Source organism: Notolepis coatsorum (assembly GCF_963971535.1).
Source record: "Notolepis coatsorum genome assembly, chromosome: 4".
Taxonomy (NCBI): domain Eukaryota; kingdom Metazoa; phylum Chordata; class Actinopteri; order Aulopiformes; family Paralepididae; genus Notolepis; species Notolepis coatsorum.
In genome coordinates, this window is record NC_140168.1 from 22,037,602 (window position 1) to 22,053,146 (window position 15,545).

The 15,545-nt window shown below is 44.7% G+C and overlaps 1 protein-coding gene across 5 annotated transcripts in view; it reads left to right on the forward strand.

The window, feature by feature from the left end:
• ago4 (argonaute RISC component 4) overlaps positions 1 to 15,545 on the forward strand; it is a 101,519-nt gene that overhangs the window by 35,146 nt on the left and 50,828 nt on the right. For all 5 annotated transcript variants that reach the window (XM_084312622.1, XM_084312618.1, XM_084312619.1 and 2 more), the window contains exon 4: positions 13,725 to 13,845. In XM_084312622.1, coding sequence (XP_084168748.1) covers positions 13,725 to 13,845 — 121 coding nt within the window. The remainder of the gene's footprint in view (positions 1 to 13,724; positions 13,846 to 15,545) is intronic.

The window sequence follows — 15,545 nt, forward strand, 5'->3', positions numbered from 1 at the left end:
ACTCGAGCAGAGCTACGGCCAGGATTCTCCGGCGCTGCACCTGGACCCTATTGCTATAACGTTACTTAACTGTGCTCAGCAAGCCCTCAGCTCGAATACGCATCGAATCAGTGTTATAAGACATTGATATCAGGAGCTATCTGCTACTGCTAGCCGGATATATAACGTTAATACAACGCCTCAGTGAATTATTTAGTTCAATGGGACATTTCGTTTTGAACGGTGAACTAACTTGCGCTAACGTGAGCTAACAGGTAGCATACACGTCTCTACTAGACTTTGTGGAGCGCTTGTTGATGTCAGGAGCTATCGGTAGCTGGCCGACTAGATACCGTTCGGTTAGACAATGCCTCATCATGTATTAAACTAAAAGTGAATAGTTGACTGGGTCATTTTGTAACGGTAGCTAAGCTAACGTTAGCTCAGGGAGACGCTCCCGTGTCCCGTCCCACTAGACTACTAGACCCGTGTTTACATGCGTGCGGTAGGGGCTGGCACGCCCACTGCGCGAAGCCTCCTAAATAACTGTTTCCAGTTCGCACATATCTATTATCTATGACTAATTCTATCTATTTTTAGGGGCAAATGCGAGTGAAATAGTCGCGCTGTGGTTACATGACGTCATTGCTATTTTAGAGCTGCCCTACCGGTTACACGGTATAGTCAAAATACATACCGTAGAGCAAATTCATACCGTTTATACCGTATACCGTTTATACCGTCCACCCCTACTGTCAACTAAAGCGAACACTCAGAAGACGCGCACCGTTTGCCAGTGCAGTGATTGCAGAATGTTTTATTTTTTTGTATACTCGCCAGCAGGGGAGGAAACAAACTTTTTGGCTTACCAGCCAACTGGCGGGTATCTGATTTTTTTTACCAGCCAAACGTAAAAAATACTAGCATTTGGCCAGTAAAGTGGCCTAATTTCCTCCCCTGAACGCGTGGGAGGCTCACGCTGCCCCCGATACTTCCTGATTCTGCTGTACAGGCGCACCAACCGACCTGTAGGAGTCGCTGTCCACAACGTCCAATCCCCACCCACCGGCTTTCCCACCCCCTAATACTGCCAATTGTGTTAGTATGACGGCTGGCCAAGCCGGTAGCAACGCCGAGAGCTGGGCTCGATACCAGCATCTCCTGCGTTAGTGGCGAGCGCCTTGCCCGCTGCGCCACTCAGCCGCAGAGGAGTTATTTTTTTTTCATTTAATATTTAATAATGATAATAACTTAGTTTTATAGTGCCTTTCATAAAACATTACTGTAACTGAGGGGTTACAAAACCCTGACTGTATTAAAGATTGTAATATATTAAACCACTACTAGTTATGTACTTTAATTACTGGCCATACAGTACATGAATATATATGGTGAACACCCACACAAGAATACGGCATTGACACATAAATTATATTTGAGGGTTATTTATTATTATTAAGCAACGTTCGGTTACAGATTGAGAATTAGGCTCGCGCTTGTATGGCGAAGAACATACGTAAAGTCAGTCAAGAGCATAAGTCAATGAGAATAGTAGGAATACTATGATGGGTCTAAGCTGACGCCACCTGTGGTATAGCAATTATTACACCGGTACCAACTGGAGACACTGGGTTCCCTCCGGGGTGTAAGGCCGGGAGGGGTAGAGGAATGTTCGGGTACCCAGTCTGGGTCAACGAGGAATAAAGAGGCTCCAAATACAGGAGCCGGTGCATGTACTCCCTTGATCAGCAGACAAAGCAATAGTTTTAATCCAATATGCTCGATAGCATTGACGACAGCTAGCCAGCCCCTTCCAAGAGGCGGGCCCGTGTGGTGATCCTCACGAGGTTAAATCCTAAACGACAGTGGAATCAACGGTGCTCTTCTCCGGTGGTCACGGTCCCAAAGCAATATAATCCAACCAGAAATGGTTCTGCAATCGCCGGTGTAGATTCTCCTGTGTACATATCCAACGGTTCTCGCCTAGGACTCCTCGGGTGTGGGCACGGATTTAGGCCGCACAGCCTGGATAAGTGCACTAGCTAAAGACACGACGAACCGATGGTAATGCTGGTCACTGAAGAACTGTAGCCGCACGATACACAATAAATGATCGACTATTACTTCACATTAGATTAAGTCGAACTCAACGTTACTGCGTTAAACTCTGACACTTTAACATTCTATTCGCACGCGGTTCTCAATGCTCTATTTAGATGCAAGGTTGCTCACTTCACTGCACGTTGACTCGTGGTGAAGGCTTGGACATTGAACTTGAACTACTGCTGTTTACACCTGCGCCGTATTTATACGTAAGGTGAATATCTAGTCCCAACCTCAGTTCTTGTCTCGTATTACTACGCAGACTCTGGGCATGTACCGACAGTTGCCTTTGAACTTGCCGTTGGGGGCTTGGTCGTTGGCGCCTGGGGTCGCTGTCCAATAGGAGAGCGAATATTACTCTGGTTTGTACGCAGGTAAAGGGATATTCCGTGTATATATACAAATAATATACAAGGTATATCAAACGATACATATATATATTCAGTTTAATCTGGCCCTTCACAACAATTACTGCTGTTGAAACTTTCCCAGTTTGTTAGGTACATAACCACTAAGAAAAGATTTATTGCAAGTTTGTTTATTATACAAAATAGGCATTACCTAATTAAATGTGCTGTTTTCTGGTATAAATGTACTATAAATCAGGCTATGAATGATGTATCAACAAACCCCTCTGTAAAAAGAATGAAGTAAATGAAGACAAAATGAAGTAAAATAACAACTAATTGTGTGTTTTCGATATTCTATTGCCACTAGTTTAAAATAAGACATGTTAACACTTTGACTGCCATGAAACGTGTTTTGACGTCATTGCTGGCCATGCTCAAGTTGCCGGGGGACGCTGTACAGCGTCCTTATATCAATATTTCAAAAATCTGCGATCGGATTCATATGTCCCCTCCGCTGGCCTGAGATCCACCAGCAGGACCCACTGAGCTCTCTGGCGGTTCAGGAGCGCCATCTGGTGGCCGATCGGCGCAATCGCTTTAACAGGAAGTGGCATAGAGGTTGTGCTACGTCCGTAGTACTTCTGGGTGCTCGCTATAGGTCCCGCGACTCTGGCTCGTCACGCTACACAGTGATCGATTGCCAATAACTCGATAAACAACATGATTTGGACGTATATACCATTATACAAGCTGGAGATGGACCGGGTAAATTTACATCCCATAATGATAAGATTTCAACTCTACGATGATCGCCCAACGGCGCGCGGAGACTGGGGTGAGTTTCAGCGTGTAACGTTACCGTCTTCGATACTAACTGCTATTATCAACATTTGACCCACATTAGATGATTGGTATAACGCTGCCCACGGAATTATAAACGGCCCCTAGCCCATCCGGTCAACATCAGATGACGTGTAGTAACTTCTAGAAGTACGTCTAGTTGTAATTTTTTATATCGCGCTGATTGCCATAAAACTGTATTGCATCATCAATATAATGTATTTGGGGCTATATATCACGTTCTGGAGAAAGCTGCAGAAAGAGATGAAAACATACTTATACATTAGACCATACTTTACTATGAATATGTGAATGAAAAAGTTTAACGTTGCTACACAATGAACAATACATATAGTACTTTGAATGGGCCCTAATAATGGCAATGTAGCAATAGAATTTAAAAAGTTATAGCCCTGCAAAGAAGGGGACTTTCTCCATAGACAAATAGCGCTGGCAATCTATGGTATATCATGAATTTAACCTTAGGCAACCAAAGTGTTAAGGAAGCAAAATATAAAAATATCTCAATCGAGCAATTTTCTTTTTAGCATATTCACCTAGGCTGTCTCGCCTTAAACAGCCAAAGTGTTCTCCGCTGCGCTCCCCAGAGTGAAGAATGCCTGATTCTTATTTTTTTAATCCACTTTTTCTCCTCCTGTTTTTCTGCCAATTCCCCCCTCCCTGGTCATTGCTCGCATGTGCCCCCCACTGGTCGGTCTAGGGAGCCCTGAAGTCTTATCAGATGCTTCCTCCGAGACATAGGAGACAGCCAGCAGCATCTTTTCACCTGCCACCGTGGACTCTCATTGGTGAGGTGTAATGTGTGGGAGGTCACTACCCTCACCATCTCCCTCCCTCGCTGTGCAGGCGCCCTGACCGACCTGTAGGAGTCGCTGTTTACAACGACCAGAATACCACCCCACCGGCTTCCCTCCCGCTGACTCTGCCAATTGAGCCAGTATGACGGCCGGCCAAGCCGGAGGCAACACTGACAGCCAGATTCGATACCAGTGTCACTGTCTCTCGCGTTGGTGACGAGCGCTGCTTAGTCCGCTGCGCCACCCAGCTGCAGATGAGGAGTAGAACATAGGCGTGACAATTAGTAGTGTCAATATGGGTACAAGGTCCTACAGACAAGTGGCTCAGATATTTTACTTGTCCGAAAGCTAAACTTACTTGTCCGAAATGTACTTGTGAAAATAAAGGCCTATTAAAACATTTATAAAACGACAAGAGATTTGGACAATTATTATGATTTAATAACTTAAACACTGTGCGTGGGGTATATACTTTATGATCAGTCCTCCAACTCATCTTCACTCCCCATCAGCACCAGCTCATCTTTCTCATCTCCCCTCTCTCTTGACGACCAGGGGTTAAACCCTGGTCTACGCCTATAGTTGTTATTACGGTATAGTTGTTATTGCCATAAATAACACCATTCAAATAAATAATTGTATTTTTATTTGAAATAATTTCTTTTAACAATAGGCACATTAGATCAACAGGTAACAACAAAACAACCAACTTTTATTAAACATTCTATTAAACGTTCTGATTAGGGATGTCCGATATTATCGGCCGACCGATATTATCGGCCGATATCGGCAGTAAAATGTGATATCGGAAAATATCTGTTTAAAAAAAGGAAAAAAAAACAATAACAATATTTGTTACCTATATCCAGTGAAATTTGGACGGGGAAACCCTGCATATATTGGTATCGGTTGATATCGGTATCGGAAATTAAGTGTTGGACAATATCGGAATATCGGTATCGGTAAAAAAGCCAATATCGAGCATCCCTAGTTCTGATATTTCCGCAGGTCTCGTGCTACTGTCAGTGTCAACTAAGCGAGCACTCAGAAGGCGCCTCGCCGAGGTGTTCTAAACGTCAGTGAAGGTCAATTATTTTGCGACAATGACCGAGTATAGCTATACATTATCCCGCTTATTACATGGCTAACTTACTAACAATATACCTAATTCATTTTACACCATCGACGAGACGAGATCAAATGCAGACGCAGTTCTGTTCTGTCGCTCCACGCTGTCATCGCCGGCAGCTTCGCCGGCAGCCGGCAGGTGTGTGGACTGATTGCACTGATGCAGTGTGTGTCAGTGGGCTTGATTGGTCCAGCTGCGAACAGCGGCCATTATTGCTCGGCAGAGGTCCGTTATCGAGTAATAACAGACTTCTGACGAGCGCTATTGACCAATCACAATCAAGCATTTCGGTGAATGTTAAAACCCCATGTAATAAATATATATATATTTTTTACTTGTATTATGCTTGTCCGACCATTTTTTTTTTAACTTGTCCCGGACAATAGGATAAGCCTTAATGTCGAGCCCTGCTAATGTAAACCTCGGAACAAGGACAGCTAATCACATAAATAATATTTCCTCTATTACAGGTGATGGGATGGAGGTTTTTATATCCATTTGTTTACCACTCACTGGGTGATTGTACCACTTTGTGTTCTTCGTATATTGACAGTTGACACAATTACCACATTTAAAATTTAAACTACTGAAGACCCGTTAAAGTGTTATTTCTTTAGGGGGACGGGCTCTAACCACTGTCTCTAATATTTCTTTAGGGTGGACAAGCTCTTACTGCTCAGTGTCTAACATTGCTAGCTTTTTCAAAAGTAACCAAAGGTTTATCATTGAAAACCTTTTGAAGAAGAGGACCACTCTTATCCTAATGTTTAAAAACCTACTTTATATAGTAGTTATTTTGGGAGTGAATGTAGTGCAGTATATAAAAGGAAGGTCTTCTCCTTTCTTGTGTTTGACCTACAAGACACTTCCTGTAGCCAATAGCCATTCCCTTTTGTACCGTCGGTCTGGGCATGTATCTTAACATGCATTTACTGTTCTTTTCATAGCTTTCTTCTGTTTCAAAGATCATCATAATTCTAGTAAGTTGGCTCACAGGAAGGCCCTTCCTTTCTGAGGGATACAGGGTGAAAATGTAAAAGGGCGTTCCAATCAGTTAAGTTTAATATACGGTAGACACTAAACCACTCCCATCTTTACTTATCTTTACATCTATAAAATCATCAAGCATTTTCTTTGGTGATGCTGGTTCTCTGTCCCGCTTGGTCCTGGACTCCTGGGACCTTGTCCAGGGGTGTCGTGGGTCGCGGTGATGCTGGTTCTCTGTCCCCCTTGGTCCTGGGACCTTGTCCAGGGGTCTCGGTGGGTCGTGGTGATGCTGGTTCTCCGTCTCCCTTGGTCCTGGGACCTTGTCCAGGGGTCTCGGTGGGTCGTGGTGATGCTGGTTCTCTGTCCCCCTTGGTCCTGGGACCTTGTCCAGGGGTGTCGTGGGTCGCGGTGATGCTGGTTCTCCGCCCCCCCCCCCTTGGTCCTGGGACCTTGTCCAGGGGTGTCGTGGGTCGCGGTGATGCTGGTTCTCTGTCCCCCTTGGTCCTGGGACCTTGTCCAGGGGTCTCGGTGGGTCGTGGTGATGCTGGTTCTCCGCCCCCCCCCCCCCCCCCTTGGTCCTGGGACCTTGTCCAGGGGTGTCGTGGGTCGCGGTGATGCTGGTTCTCCGCCCCCCCCCCCCCCCCCCCCCCTTGGTCCTGGGACCTTGTCCAGGGGTCTCGGTGGGTCGCGCTGATGCTGGTTCTCTGTCCCCCTTGGTCCTGGGACCTTGTCCAGGGGTCTCGGTGAGTCGTGGTGATGCTGGTTCTCTGTCCCCCTTGGTCCTGGGACCTTGTCCAGGGGTCTCGGTGGCTCGCGGTGATGCTGGTTCTCTGTCTCCCTTGGTCCTGGGACCTTGTCCAGGGGTCTCTGTGGCTCGCGGTGATGCTGGTTCTCTGTCTCCCTTGGTCCTGGGACCTTGTCCAGGGGTCTCGGTGGGTCGTGGTGATGCTGGTTCTCTGTCCCCCTTGGTCCTGGGACCTTGTCCAGTGGTGTCGGTGGGTCGCGGTGATGCTGGTTCTCTGTCCCCCTTGGTCCTGGGAGTCGGGACCTTGTCCAGGGGTCTTGGTGGCTCGCGGTGATGCTGGTTCTCTGTCCCCCTTGGTCCTGGGACCTTGTCCAGGGGTGACGGTGGGTCGTGGTGATGCTGGTTCTCTGTCCCCCTTGGTCCTGGGACCTTGTCCAGGGGTCTCGTGTGTCGCTTGGTCCTGGGACCTAGTCCAGGGGTGTCGTGGGTCGCGGTGATGCCTCCCCCTCCGTCTTTCCACCTCATCTTGAGTGCTGCCTCTACCATGGGCAAAAGGAGCAGGAAGAAGAATAAATCTTATAGTTACCTGCCCCCCTATTCCTAAACTAAAGAAGTATCACTTTATGGTCGGCGTACAACCTAATTTACACAAATAATAATTCATACCATATATACAAAGAAACAAACAATCAACAGATTAAACAAGAAAAATAATAATAATAATAAAGAAAAGAAAATATCTCACTATTCAGATTTATATTTGAATTTCATACTGACTAAATATATATTTTTTATAATTATTTTTGATTTGACAAATATTACTACATCCTTTTAAAGCTAGCTATGGAGAGAATTCCACCTTGATGATGATCTATTTTCGGCCTCCAGCAGCTCCATCAGCAGGGTTCCTCTCAGGACGTGATTGATTTTGCTTTGTGCATGACAACATGCAATACCCCCAAAACAATATGCATCACTAGTTTTCTAAGAATAGGCTAAAAACATGATTAATAGGCTACAGGCCTACAAATAACTGTTGACTGTCGGTCTCCTATTTTTGCAGAGATGGAGTAAACTAAGGCTACTGTACAGGATCATATTAACAATGGCAAACAAATGAGCTATAATTCATCGAGAGCCTTCTCTGAGCTTGTATACAAACAGTTGAGGCTCTTCAGTAGACAAATGCTATAAGCAAACGCCAACATTGCATTATGCCCTTACTGTTTAGTCTCGATGTCACAATAATCGGCACATCATAGCCATGTGCCGTGCATGTAGTCTCTTATTCAATACACGCCACTTGTTTACTCTACAAAAAAACTACAAAAGGCCAAACTCGCTGTGAGGAAGGGCTAGGTGCTTTGCTTTATGGTTTTGTTGTAGGTGACACGAAGAGAGTCGCATCAATGCGTTTTAAAAAAGGAATAATAATATATCAAAATGTCCTGTTTTAATTATGGGAACAAACTGCTTCCCGACAGTAGGCTGCTAGACCTGGACATGTGTGTGTAAATCACGACTGTACCATCTGTCTGATAATAGATTGGTGAATTCTGCAATTGACCAATTCTGCAATTGACCTATCTCTAGTCTAGAGGATGACTTTGCAGCATGAATATTGTTTGGGATTCGGCAAGCACGCATTCGTTATTGAAAGTGAAACACAGACAACATAGGCTACTGAACAGTGAACACTGTTTATTGACGCTTGCAGTGAGGTACAACGTGAGGCTCACTCGAGGTAGACGGTGGACGGGTCTGTTGAGGAGCTGAGGCGCGCACCTCTCTCCCCTTCCCGTCGACCAAGAGTGAATACCTGTAGTCCCCAGGGCTCTGTCCCGACCGGTGTCCGGATCCCCCCCGAAAGGATGGGTGAGCCGCGGCCGGGGAAGACCGGGCGAGCCCGACTTAATGAGAACCATAAAACCTAAGCGCGGTGTGGCTCCAGCCCCTTGCGCGTCGCGGCGGTTCCCAACTCCCCTCTCCCTTGGGGAGAGGCGGGGGGGATTCGAAGTCTCCCCTCTGGTCGTGTGCCGTTCACTCGGTGTCGCGGGCAGGGGTGGTAGCGCCCGGCGGTTACCCCCCCCCCCCGACCCTTTCTTCTTCTTATTATTATCATTATTATTATAAAAAACAGCGGTGATGCGGTATTCAGCTTAACTCTGCGGTGGGCGTGATGTAACAGCGATACCGCGGTAATGCGGTAACCGCGGCAGCTCTAGGTACAGTACGTACATTTGACTTCCAGTTTAGCGCTTGCATGCACAATCTGGCTTTTTGCACGAAACGGTGTCGCCTACTCCATAACCTTCCGTGAGGAGACTGGTACAATAGTTGGCTGTTTGAGAGAGGCACTCCTCTTCCCAACAACGGAGGGCAAATCACAAATGATGGCCCATAATCTGTCATGGTTTTTAATGATAAAGTGATGGACAGAGTCTATTCTCTTTGGATCCAATAACAAACTCTGCAAGGCCCAACGGCTTCTCTGTTACAGTGGGTGACTATATTGTCACAAGGAAAGATGAAATTACATACCTGGGTTCTATCCTTAGAGGCAAATCTTTCCTGTGTCAAAATGGCAGCAACCAATGTAATCAAAAAGGTCAACCAACGAACAAGATTCTTGTACCGGATCTCCTCTTTCTGGTAAACAAGAATACCCTGAAGACTCTAACAGGAGCACTCATTCAAGGGTACTACGACTATGCTTGCACCTCATGGTACCAAAGCACCTCAAATGCACTAGAAACGAGACCACAAACATCACAAAACTCAACATGTTTCGCAATTATGCCATAACAATGTGGAACGCCCTACCCTCAGCCGTAAAATAATGTGAATCCCTACCCACCTTCAAAACCGCTCTAAAAGAGCACCTACGGGAGGCTGCAATTTGAAACTGGCCCCCGGTAAATGTCCAAATCCCCCCCACCCAGTTTCCTCCCCCTCAAATGTATATATTCTCTTTTAGAAGCGCTGTCTGTAAATAAACAGTACTGTATATTTGTATATCTTGTATGTCATAAATGTCTATCTGTATGTGGAACCTTGGTGTTGTCCTCGACGACCAGTTGAACTTCTCTGCTCACATCGCAGCGACAACCAGAACCTGCCGATTCCTCCTGAGCAACGTCAGAAGGATACGCCCCTTCCTGACAAAAGAAGCCACCCAACTCCTCGTCCAATCAACAGTCATCTCCCGCCTCGACTACTGCAACGCACTGCTCGCTGGCCTCCCGGCCACTGCCACTAAGCCTCTTCAACTCATTCAGAACGCAGCGGCCCGCCTGATCTCAAACCTACCGAAGTCGGCCCATGTCACCCCACTTCTTAGGGACCTGCACTGGCTCCCCATTGCTGCACGAATCCGCTTCAAGGCCCTTGACCTAGCATACCGTGCGGCAAAGGGAACTGCTCCCGCCTACCTCCGGTCAATGGTCTCTAACTACACACCCTCAAGACCCCTACGCTCTGCATCTTCTGGCCGCCTCAGACCTACTCCTATCCAAGCTCCGGGAGGGTCATCAAAGAGAAGTCGCCTATTCTCAGTCCTTGCCCCACAATGGTGGAATGAACTACCCACCCCAGTTAGGACAGCCGAAACACGTCCAATCTTTCGCCGTCGACTAAAGACTCACTTCTTCAACCATTATCTGAATAAAAAAAAAAAAAATCTAACCCTAACTAACCATACTGTCATGCACTTGTCCTAATAAACTAACCTACACTGTAGCACTCAACACTTTGATGAACATTGTTACTCAGCTGATAGAGTTGTGCTCTTCCTGATGGCTTGTTGTACAGAACTTGTAAGTCGCTTTGGATAAAAGCGTCAGCTAAATGACTAAATGTAAATGTAAAATGTAAATGTGTGTCATAAATGTTATCATGAATTGAAAATGGTGGACCCTGATGTAAACGAGACGAAAGTCTTTCTCTGGTCTGCATCCCCTTAACAATTGTGTGTATTGAGCCGTACTGTATTGTACCCATTCTGCAATCTGTTAATACAATTTTAAATCGATCAATCAAACATGTCGGTGGCTGTTGTCCAGCTTAATCAAATAGGATTTCTTTCTCTCTGCAGCACTCCATCACTTCAGATGTGCACAGTCACCTACATTTTTTGTATTTGGTTTATTATTATTTTATTTGTCAGGGACAATCCAGACAACATTGTAATAGGAACTTGTACAATAACATGAAACGGATGTATTGCATGTAGGATTTCTAGCCGAGGCTAATTTGCGACCCCTGTCCCTGGTTTGGATTTTCTACTTAAAAAGGGCATATCATCATTATTACCAAAAGTACATTAGTTACAGGGACATATGTGACATTCTTTACATGATCATACGACAGTGGGGCGACAGTGGCTCAGGAGGTGTACTGTGTGTATGTGTATCATGTATGTATATCTATGTGCTTCTGTTCCTCTTTCTGTGTACAAGTGTATGTGTTTGTGCACAAGAGCGATCAGTGATTGCAGTTTTTTTTTTCAGCCAGTGTTTAACCTTTCCTTAACCCATTTAGACTTAAAACGCCTGCTAAAAATGCATTATATAGCCTGCAAAGTCCTGAGACTCTTCTGAATTTTGAAGAATTGTCTTAAGATATCCATTAAATGTCAATACAACTAAAATAAATGTTGAAATAAGAACTCTTAATACACCCAACGTCAATTGGGTGTATTGGGTCAATACACTTAATATGTACAACAGGTAAAGTGACATGTGAGAACACAAAGAGAGCCCCCTGGTGGAGATCTGTAGACATGACAAGTGTGGGATAACTGACTGACCCAACTATACATACAAAAAGGAAAATAAATAAACTGAATTTCCACATTCTCAGGATAAATAAAAGCCATCATAGTGGTGTGTGTGTGTGTGTGTGTGTGTGTGTGAGAAAAGAGACTGACAGGAAAGATTGTGTGTGTGAGAGAAAAGAGACTGACAGGAAAGATTGTGTGTGTGAGACAGTGCATGTGTTTTCATTGAACATCATTGCTAATATGATAATCACTTCAATATCAACTTTAAGATCGCTTCCCTCACTGGAACTAGCGTTATCCATGTTCGATCGCTTAATTTTTTTCTTCTGGTAAATGTCAAAACAAACTGTGTATTTCGACCAATAACAAAGCATTTTATTAGTCACATGACCTTTAAAAAAAAAACTCACTGACCATATATAGACATCCCTTGCACTCACCCATGTGGGATTTCAGTTAATGGTGGCGCATATAATTTGTTAAATGACTACAACACGGAAAAACACACAAACGCGTATCCCGTCATTAAAGGTATATACACACAAATGTGTTTCCCGGTTTCAATGGTTAATGAAATAGTTAGAGGTTTGAACACTGAAATAAAAGTTTTGTTTACTCACGTCTTTGTTTACTTGCAAACAGATGCCTGTTTTTGAGTTCCAGCTGAGAGGTAGAAGCTGGAAAACGCAACGGTTCCATAGCCTGAAGTCTTATCTGACTAGTACAGGTCCAAAGTTGATAACAATCGCACGGAAAATGAGTGTTTTACACATGTTTTTGTAATGTTTATCGGTAATAATTCATCTCAAATGTCCGACCGTGCAACTCATTTGGATGGGCAACCGAGAAATTCTTAAAACAAACTACTTCGCTGTCTTCTTCTGTCCCCCTATCGTAGGAATATAATATGTAATATACCATTAGCTCCAGAATTTCATTGGCTACAAAAATTGTCAATCATTTTCACCGTCAAAGGTGACTTGTCCGTTCAGGGCCAGCCGAAACCGGACGTGGTCTGAAACTGACGCTTGTTGGTTGTTTGGTCTTGTAACCCAAGATTGGAAGCACGTAATAGGTTGAGTAGGGTGTCAATCGAACGGTGGCCATTTTAGCTTTCCAACGATGTGTAGGTTGATCGGCAAAAATCCAGCCTGAAGCCGCCGACGAGGGAAAAGTGCCGCGACGTGCATGCGTGACGGCCCGCCGTCGGGCCGCGTGATGTTAAGAGGTTAAACTGCGCCCACACACTCGTACACTACCGATTTTATTATATCGCTCCGCGGACATAAGGATGCACAGCCATATACCCAATGTTTAATGCGTATCGTCAGTCAAAACAGTCGGTTACCATTTGTAATAATTACATTACCTCCACTCTGTCTGCAGCAGGTCTCTCTGCTCATGGAATGGCATGTCCGTATGTTCCTGTGTATTCATATTGTTCCTCGTTTCCCCTGTGGTTATAGGTTTCTTTTGTTTCCTACATTCTGCCTACTGTCAGCGACTTCGGGTTATTGAGAAGCGCTCTATAAAATAAATGAATTATTGTCAATAGTAGGTGAACGCTCTGCAAAGTGGGTGACGTGATGTTGGCACAATTTGGAAATGCATCTTTTAGATAACGTTAGCTGTGTGTTCTGTGTAACTATACATAGAATCCTCCTTACGCTCTCATACTCCACAACTTCCAGTAACAACTCACACCTAGTGGGATTTCAGAGCGAGGTTTTTGTCTGTGGCACTTTTGGTGCACGTATTTGGCGGTAACCGGATTTATATAAAAAATAATACAGAAATATAATGGGAGAACCCTCAAAAAACCACTTGAGTTGGTTTGAAGCACAAAAAAAAGAATTAACCTATTTTTTGCAGAGCAAAATTGCCCCCAGAATTCAACAAAATGTCCCTGGAAGTAGGTCACCAGGGGGTCAAATCGATCTGTTTGTGAATGTCCCGGTGCAGCTGGTGTCTGACGGATGCGTTTCTTTCTCAGGGAGGTGGTGGACACCATGGTGCGGCACTTCAAGATGCAGATCTTTGGGGACCGACAACCGGGCTACGACGGGAAGAGGAACATGTACACGGCCCATCCGCTGCCCATCGGGAGAGACCGGGTAGGCACTCTCTCCACCAGCACTCGCTAGTAGTCGCTACGCATTTTACTGATCTCAAGCCCTGCTCTCTTTTCTTAATCCTCCAATCACAACTGTTGCTAACGTTTTGTCAGAGGCAAGTGACAGTTGTGATTGGAGGATAAGGCTGAGCCCGAATGTTTGAACGTTCGTTCGTTACGTTAGCATTCGAATTCTACATACAAATTCTAATTTTCTATTTTTAATATATATATATTTTTTTGTGTCTATTCATTCTGTTTAAACCAATGGGGTTTTTCTTCACAGTTGCAGATAAAGATTAGGCTACACTAATATTATAGTATTAAAAAAAACTGCTGAGTTATATTAATTAAAGAAAGTTGATTTAATAAAAAAGAAACTAATTTAATCAGATTATTTGAATTTTTTTCTTTTTTTACATTTTTATTTATTAAAAACGAAGGTTTGAAAGTTAATTCGAAAAACCAACCAAGTCTCGCAGCCACAGGACCGCCAGATCAGAGGAAGAGACTGTCACAACTGCCAGCAGGCAGGCTACACAGTACATGACTACGTATACTGACGGACAATCTATATACTGAAAAGACACCTTTTTATGCCACTGTGGGAATTCGTATGAACTGCTGATGTGAATGTCTCTTTCCTCTGAACTTGTTGTTAAAAAAAATTAAATAAAAAAAAATGTGTTGGAAGACTTCAGCCTCTTAGGTCCGGTCTCCATGTTGGAAGACTTCAGCCTCTTAGGTCTGGTCTCCATGTTGGAAGACTTCAGCCTCTTAGGTCTGGTCTCCATGTTGGAAGACTTCAGCCTCTTAGGTCTGGTCTCCATGTTGGAAGACTTCAGCCTTGCTTTCTTAGGTCTGGTCTCCATGATGGAAGACTTCAGCCTCTTAGGTCTGGTCTCCATGTTGGAAGACTTCAGCCTCTTAGGTCTGGTCTCCATGTTGGAAGACTTCAGCCTCTTAGGTCTGGTCTTCATGTTGGAAGACTTCAGCCTTGCTTTCTTAGGTCTGGTCTCCATGATGGAAGACTTCAGCCTCTTAGGTCTGGTCTCCATGTTGGAAGACTTCAGCCTCTTAGGTCTGGTCTCCATGTTGGAAGACTTCAGCCTTGCTCTCTTAGGTCTGGTCTCCATGTTGGAAGACTTCAGTCTCGCTCTCTTAGGTCCGGTCTCCATGTTGGAAGACTTCAGCCTTGCTCTCTTAGGTCCGGTCTCCATCTAAACACCTCTGCACACATTGCTTCCTCACGACTTGATGTGCTCGTCACCGGATGTGGAAGTATAACGTAGCATTAAGCTAGCAACGCCTCTGTGACCTGGTAGCTTCAGAGCACATGATGCTGTGTTTACACGAGACCGCAGCAGTCTACAGAGAGTGGCCTGTTCAGACGAACGCACAATTGGAGGTGGGCTTCCCACTCTCCAGGACATTTATAACTAGCGTTGCAGGGCCAAGGCTAAGAGAATAATCAAAGACTCTAGTTTTGTAACTTATCTAATTTCTGCATTGTACCTCACTGTTATACAATCGACTGAACATTAATTTACTTACTTTTTACTTACTACTTAACACTTTGACTGCCTAAAAACGCTTTACAGCGTCATTCCCGGCCATGCTCAAGTTGCCGAGGACGCTTTACAGCGTCTTTAATATCAATATTTCAAAAATCTGGAATCGGATTCATATTTCCCCTCCGCT